The 7,778-nt window shown below is 42.1% G+C and overlaps 1 protein-coding gene across 1 annotated transcript; it reads left to right on the plus strand.

Annotated features, from left to right (window-relative positions):
- The first annotated feature begins 987 nt into the window (after nucleotides 1–987).
- alas1 (aminolevulinate, delta-, synthase 1) lies at nucleotides 988–7,487 on the plus strand. The gene is made up of 11 exons (XM_076267329.1): nucleotides 988–1,125; nucleotides 2,676–2,887; nucleotides 3,003–3,179; nucleotides 3,293–3,418; nucleotides 3,514–3,736; nucleotides 3,834–4,018; nucleotides 4,109–4,288; nucleotides 4,372–4,536; nucleotides 5,012–5,280; nucleotides 5,399–5,561; nucleotides 7,193–7,487. The coding sequence occupies exons 2-11, from the start codon at nucleotides 2,692–2,694 to the stop codon at nucleotides 7,351–7,353; spliced, it is 1,845 nt and encodes a 614-aa protein (XP_076123444.1). The 5' UTR covers nucleotides 988–1,125; nucleotides 2,676–2,691; the 3' UTR covers nucleotides 7,354–7,487.
- Nucleotides 7,488–7,778: the final 291 nt, after the last annotated feature.

A 7,778-nucleotide genomic window follows, 5' to 3' on the forward strand; every position in this document is an offset into this window, starting at 1 on the left:
AAATGTCTATGGAAAATAACATGGCGTTTTGAAAGATCGTACCTGTCAAACTCTGTAGGTGACAAAGTAGAAAAAGCTGCTGGGCAGATTGGCCTACACACTTCTGCCATCTAGTTTCCACTGGATTTTTTGATTTTCGGTGCCGTTTAAGTAGTATAGTCTATAGTATACTACTTAAACGACACCGACAATCAAAAAATCCAGTGGAAACTAGATGGCAGAAGTGTGTAGGCCAATCTGCCCACCAGCTTTTTCTACTTCGCTACCTACAGATGTTTTACCGGTATGATATTTCGAAACGCCATGTTATTTCCCATAGACAATCGACGCCAGGAAGTTGGATGGATACGGAAGTTACGGAGGCGGGACTTATTCTGGAGAGGTCTATCAAAGATAATGAATGCGTAGCAAGATGGGTCGTCCTAGTTCATGTCTATGAGGGCAAAGTGGAGTTCAGTCAGAGACGGGCTCTGGTTCAGTTCCCGCCTGCACAGGGGCGTGTCACTGACGTATGACTTACGTTTGAACGCCTCGGTTCCACGCCAGACAAGCCGGAGTACAAAATATACTTGGTGTACACCTTCATTAATGTTGATTTTCTCCTGACTGGAGGGTCATACTATCACGACATTCTACTGAAATAGGGAGGAGGGTTTGGAGATCATGATACCGTGTCCGAAATGTGCATCCATTGCTCAGAAAAATAAGGCTTTGACAAATTCTGGGAAATTCTTGGATTCTGCCATAGACCTCAATGTTAAAAAGAGAGCCGATCACTGCATAAATGTGCGGGGGCGTGTACTGCTACCCTATTTGCATAAATTTCCAGGGACAGGAAATGGCCTCTCATGAAGTATCTTCGTAATCAACCATCTTTGGCACGAACGCACCACTAGACCTGTGTAACATGAGCAGTTTCTATGACGTAGTGCTCGTTAGTCTCTCGCGAGATTGGACTACGGTTTGTTGTATAAATCCCGGTTCCATCCACTTGTCCTTTCGTTCGTCCTCAGTGCAGGATAACGAAACGGTGCATAACAACACTAAAGGACAGTTCAAAAGTCTTAAAGACACCTAGAACAATCCATTTGATCTATCAACAGTGTTACTGAGAAGGTTGTGTCGGTAAGTCATCTAAGAACTGACTGTTTATGATTAGACTGCTTTATAGCTTGTCTTTAATGTGTTATGGCAGACTGACCTAAAGGTAACGTTAATCGCTAGCGATACGTTAGCTAACTTTATCCCAGATTCGCTCATTTCAACTAGAACGTGTCTGACCTTGTTGTCAGCATTCATAGCTAACGTTACCGTTAAAGCTGCAAAGTTCAGGTTATTTCGTTCCAGTTTACCAATGTGGCTACTGCTCTTATGTTTTGTAAATAGCGTTGGCCATTTAATTTGGCCGATCGAGTTATCCTGATAGCTCACTAATGTTAGCATTTGCTGATAACGTTAGTGCTACGTAGCACCGTTTACCTTGGGTAACGACGTCAACGTTGAACGTCGCCGGTTCAGTAACATTAACGATGTTCTTCCATGAAAACGGCAATTAAAATGACAAAAGCAATATGTACATTACCGTAATCTCCACATTTTGAAGTTGGTAAAGTCTTTATTTTATAATTACCGGTAACATTGTCGCTGGATGCACCATGCCAGAAAAGGGGCTCTGGCCACGCTAAACTAGCCAACGTTAGCGATAGTCTAACTTCCTTCGGGCTCTGTTGTTTGTTCAGATGAGCTACAAGACATCAAGGATGTATCGGTATTTCGCTAGCTAGTCATCAGTAAGTTACTTAAGTGCTTAGTTGTGTTGCTATAAATTGACGGGTGTTTTTTTTTAGTGCCAAATGATCATTGGTAATGTAGATGTGCCGCTTAGTTGCTAACTTAACGTTGACTGCGAGTGTAACTTACGAGCTGAAGGAATCAGTGATTCTTTAGAGATCAGTGGTGTCATCCTCGGTTGTCTTTGCATTGTTGAACATGACCGGGTGATCGTTTGTGTCGCTAAGTTTCCGGGACGAATGGCTTTGTAAATGTGTTAACGCGCACGGATTTTTGCAGCCCCCTGTCACACTGAATGGTATGTCAGATCTCTGTCGATGTAAAGGCAAACATTGGGGAAATGCCGCCATACTTGTCATAGTCAGAGACCGCTGACGTTCACGCTTATTTATTGTTTTGCCCTGGATGCAATTAATATTTTATTTCATATGTTGCCAAGATGTGTCGAATGTGTCGAAAAGTCCTGTTGTAAGCCTTCTGGTGTTCTAGATAACCTTAACGTTGTTCTGTTTCACAACGATTCAGGAAGCTTATGTAGAGTGAGTCACCTCCAGAGGTTGCGTAAAAGCGTAATTTCCGTGAGTGTCTTGCATGCGTTTTTAAAGAGTAGAGCTTGGTATATTATGGTCGTACTGGTAAGATTAAGGTGTAAAGGTGCCTTCTAAATGCCAACTAAATGAGTTCCCATTTTTAGTGCAAAGACTCGGTTGACCGCTTAGATGGTACAGTTTATGTAATATCCATTCCTGTAATGTAATCCATAGACTGGATGAATTACCTTTTTATTATGGTATGAATAGGATATGAAGTTGTCATTCCTGTACAAAGGCATTTGGAATTAATTTTATTCTAGGCTGAAAGATGATTGTCTCTTTACTTTCCAGGCTTGGACAATCAGTAATGGATGCCATCTTTCGCTGCCCATTCCTCTCTCGTGTCCCTCAAGCCTTTCTTCAGCAGACAAGGAAGACCCTGGTGGGTTATGCAGTGAAATGCCCCGTCATGATGGATCTGGCCTCTCGGCCTTTGGCTAGAGCTGTCTGCTCATCCACATCAACCTTTCAAAAAGCCAAAGAGTCGGCCCCGACCACAGAGGGTGAGTGGTCATTTAATCGCCAGTTATCTTATTACGGTTTTAGATGGTCTCTATTTTTGTATTTATGGTGGGTGATTATGGATAAGATGGCTAAACACCTGTATGTTTGATACAGTAACACCTAAAGAGACTCCCAAGATGCCTCCAGGCCACCCCATGCCTCCAGTTGGTCAGGCAGCAGCATCCAAATGCCCTTTCCTTGCTGCTGAGATGGGCCAGAACAGCAGTGTTGTCCGGCAGGCCAGCATGGAACTTCAAGAGGATGTATCTGAGGTGCGCACTGTTCAAAAAGGTAATCTTTTGGAATCTTGAAGATTGTAGATTTTCCTTTTTGTAAGGAGTGTTGTCATGAATTATGTAATTGTCTGACAAGGGTCTTTATTTCTTTCCTCCACCCTCGTACAGGTGTGTCTCCGTCTGATCTTAACCCACTTGTGAAGAACACAAAGGCTGCTGGAAACCTTATGAAGAAGCTCATCAAGCAGCGTCCCACAAGGGTGTCCCACCTGCTGCAGGAAAACATGCCGAAAAGTGAGAGCCTTGTTTTTCAACTGCAGGTGGTTTTGTACTGCTTTTGCCTTCAATATGCTAAATTCTTCAATATGTTTTCTTTTTACTCATTTCAGCAGTCTCCAATTTCCACTATGATAAATTCTTTGAGAAGAAAATTGAAGATAAGAAGGCTGATCATACATACCGTGTATTTAAAACTGTGAACAGACGTGCAACAGACTTTCCCATGGCAGATAACTATACAGAGACTCAGAACAGCAAGCGTGACGTCTCTGTATGGTGCAGCAATGACTATCTGGGCATGAGTCGTCACCCAAGGGTGGTCCAGTCAATTATGTGAGCACACTCTTTACCACAAAGTTGTCAGTCTGAACTAATCAAACAAGGAAATGTCAAACCGCTTACATACATTTACTTTCTTTTCCTGCCTCAGGGATACTTTACGAAAACATGGCTCTGGAGCAGGAGGTACACGGAATATATCGGGGACTAGTAAGTTTCATGTCGACCTGGAGCATGAATTGGCTGACCTACATGGGAAAGATGCAGCCTTGCTCTTCACGTCCTGTTTTGTGGCTAATGACTCTACCCTCTTCACTCTGGCAAAGATGCTTCCAGGTAGGTTAAGCTTACTTCTGGTGGAATATGGGAACTGTATCTTAAAAAAAAAAAGAAAAGGTTAAATATAGCTTATTTGTTAATTTTCAGGATGTGAGATTTACTCCGATGCTGGGAACCACGCTTCAATGATCCAGGGCATTAGGAATAGTGGCGCCAAAAAGTTTATCTTTCGCCACAATGATGTGGACCATTTGCGTGACCTGCTGAAAAAGTCAGACCCATCCACGCCGAAGATTGTTGCTTTTGAGACGGTCCACTCCATGGATGGTAATTTGAATTTCAATGTTGCTGCATCGTTTTTGTTCTGCTTCAAATCATCAATAATCTAAACCTGGGCATGTGCTTTCCAGGCGCGGTGTGTCCACTGGAGGAGATGTGTGATGTTGCTCATGAGTATGGTGGCATCACCTTTGTGGATGAAGTGCATGCTGTGGGACTGTATGGAGCAAGAGGGGGTGGCATTGGTGATCGGGATGGAGTCATGCACAAGATGGACATCATTTCAGGAACTCTTGGTAAGTACAGTGTTGCTTAACTTGCCATTATCAGATTTTTACCATAAAAGGTGTTGCCTCATTCTGGTAAAGACTGTAGAGACGGTCACTAGCCACACTGACTGCTGCTGATAAAAGGGAACAGGGACTGGCTTTGTCATGTAATACACTTGGGATTACTGAAGCAGGAGCCTCCCTACCTGTTGCCTAGTAACCAGGCTGTCTGTTTTGCACTTATTGAATTTCCCTCAAAGGCCCTGGCAAGCTGAACCTTAAATTATGTGTGGTGGTTCCACTTCTGCTAAATATGTGTTGCTGGTGGGTGTGTGTGTGTGCTGTTAGATGTTATGGAACTACAATTCCCATGTTATCTAGGAATCTCAGTAATGTATTACAAATTATTACATTCCCTGATCCAGAAATTGATGCAATAGGGTTTGTCATTACTTCAGCTTGATTTAAATGTTATTTTTTCTAATCTGTTTCTTTTCCACAGGTAAGGCCTTTGGCTGCGTTGGTGGCTATATCGCCAGTACCAGTGCCCTGATTGATACAGTGCGCTCGTATGCTGCTGGCTTCATTTTCACCACCTCACTGCCACCAATGCTGCTGGCTGGTGCACGAGAGTCCATTCAGACGCTGAAGAGTGATGAGGGGCGCATGCTACGCAGGAGGCACCAACTGAATGTCAAGCTGCTGCGTCAGATGCTTATGGACTCTGGTCTTCCTGTGGTCCACTGCCCTAGTCACATCATTCCAGTCAGGGTAAGGAAGTCCTGTAAGATGATCATCAGGAAATTTGCTGGAATTCAGGCAAAATTTCAACATTCCTGGCTTGGGTCTAGAAGTCCAGCAAAGTGACAGGGTCTTGTCTGCTCTACAGGTCTCCAATGCAGAAAAGAACACAGAAGTCTGTGATATCCTGATGAGTCGCTACAACATTTACGTCCAGGCCATAAATTACCCCACAGTTGCACGTGGCAATGAGCTGCTTCGCATTGCTCCAACACCACACCATACTCCTGAAATGATGCAGTACTTTGTTGGTAAGTAAATATCTCCTCTCCATAGGGGATTGTTTCCAGTTGTTCCATCCTAATGGTTGTAGAATTTCGAAGGTTCTGGACCAGCCTTGAACTAAATGGCATTGACCAGTGTGAGATTCCTTCTTCCTGTTCAACCACCAAGTTATCTAAGATAAATAATATATAACAGGGCTCTACAGTGCGCCCATTTCACTCACACATGCGAGTAAAAATGATGGCGTGTGAGTGCAAAAAAATATTTAGGTGCACTGGTGCGAATGACTTCTAACCATGTCAATGTTTGTCTATAAAATACACCGCAACATCGAGAAACATTACTGGTGCAAACCATAGAATCACGTCGTGAATGCAGCATAAAAACTACACCTCCCATCAACGTTAGCAGTTTCGCGTTGTGACTCGCTAGTAGTCGCTTCTATCAAATCCAAGAGCGCGCAGAAAAAGCGGAAAGTTAGACTAGCCAGCCATGATGCAAAGATTGAAGAAATTAGTTCTTCTATCCACCGAATTCATCGGATATAAGAGGAACAGGATGAGATTCTGAGAATGCAGTGAGAGAAGGAAAGGTAACCTAACATGCCTTTTAGCCCAGTTGACGTATTGGCTGCAATATGCAAAATATAGCTGTAGCGAACGGGCACAAAAGTAGCCTCCCATAATACTCCCATTTTATTCAAAGGTAGAACGCTACTGACAACTCCAGGCTTCCACGCATGTTTGTTTGTTTACACTGAATACAAGCTGAAGTGCAAAACGAAAGTAGGCCTAACGTTTGCCTAACTGCCCCCATCAATGCAGATATTTCAAATAAAAAATAAAAGTATAAAAAAATATATATCCATGATTAGACTATGTTGGGTTTTGTGGAAGAGAAAATGGACTGTTTTAGTAGTAGTATTCAGTATGCAGTCAGATAGGTCACCACAGGCATATTTGGATTAGCTACAGATGGATTCACAAATAAATAAATGCCTACATTTGGCAGGATACTTGATATACAGGCTAAATGCAAATATGGCAATGTATTATATTATTTTACATTAACAAAATGTAGGAAAATAGAACAGACTGAAAATAAAGTAGGCACTGATCTTTAAAATCCTGTTTCCTGTAGCCTAAATGTTGTCAGTCATTCTTAATCTTCGCAATTGGTGCACTGCCATGTTTAACTGTTAGCTGCAGTGTAATGTTAGATTATGTGTAAGTTAAGTACAGAACTGACTGCACAAGTGCTCCTGGAAAAAAAATGTTAGTGTAGAACCCTGTATAATATATACAAACTAATATAATATAAATGCTGTAGGAAGTAAGGTAACAGTTACCTTTTCAATACATACATTTAATCATTCTTCTTGCTCAGGCTTCAATTCTTTGCTTGTTGCTATTACTGTCTATTGCTTCTGGCTCTACCATTGCTGCCGTAGTTATTACTATATTTTGAAATGAACACTTCACACAATGTCATTAGACTTACCCACCCACTCTGGTCGCTGATTTTCTTGCCATCCTGGTGGCTGAATTAATGTTGATGTGATCATTGGGTTTCCAGACTGTAATCTCCATGAGATCTGGCTGTCTTCCATTTTTTCCTTTGTGTGTCACTTACATTTCTCATTCATTTCTTTTAATAGAAAAGTTGCTGACCACATGGAACGAAGTTGGCCTGGATCTTAAGCCCCACACTTCTGCAGAGTGCAGCTTTTGTCAGAAGCCCCTTCACTTTGAGATCATGAGTGAACGGGAAAAGTCTTATTTCAGTGGCCTCAGTCATCCCATTTCAGCCTGTGGGTGATTGCAGAATAAGCTTAAAACCCATTCCTGTCTGTCATAAACTGTACCACTTTTTTAAGAAATGTTATAACTTATTCTGATCACAATTCCATAGACTGTACTGTCCTTCAGAGAGGAAATAAATGAATAAATAAATTCTGTTTTTGTATTATTGCTCCTGGGAATAGTGTCATCACACAATTTGGGCCAGGCATTACAAAATACTTATGTGTGGCATCATTTCACTACTGCCTCAAAGAAATCATAATGTAAGCCAAGTTCTATGGTCTCCGTTGTGTAGCTTTACTCCCCCAAAACAAGTATTGAATGTGAAGTGACTAGTCCTTCAGTATACCAGCCCCTTTACCTAAAAAAATTGGTGTTTATTTTCTTTGGTCTTTTCAAACTCAAAGGTCAACCTATTGAATGACCCTCTTCCTCCAACCC

This window comes from Alosa pseudoharengus, unplaced genomic scaffold (genome assembly GCF_046254945.1).
Source record: "Alosa pseudoharengus isolate Yale_2024_CS ecotype anadromous, Long Island Sound unplaced genomic scaffold, YU_APseudo_1.1 YU_APseudo_1.1_scf_5, whole genome shotgun sequence".
NCBI classification, from domain to species: Eukaryota; Metazoa; Chordata; class Actinopteri; order Clupeiformes; family Clupeidae; genus Alosa; species Alosa pseudoharengus.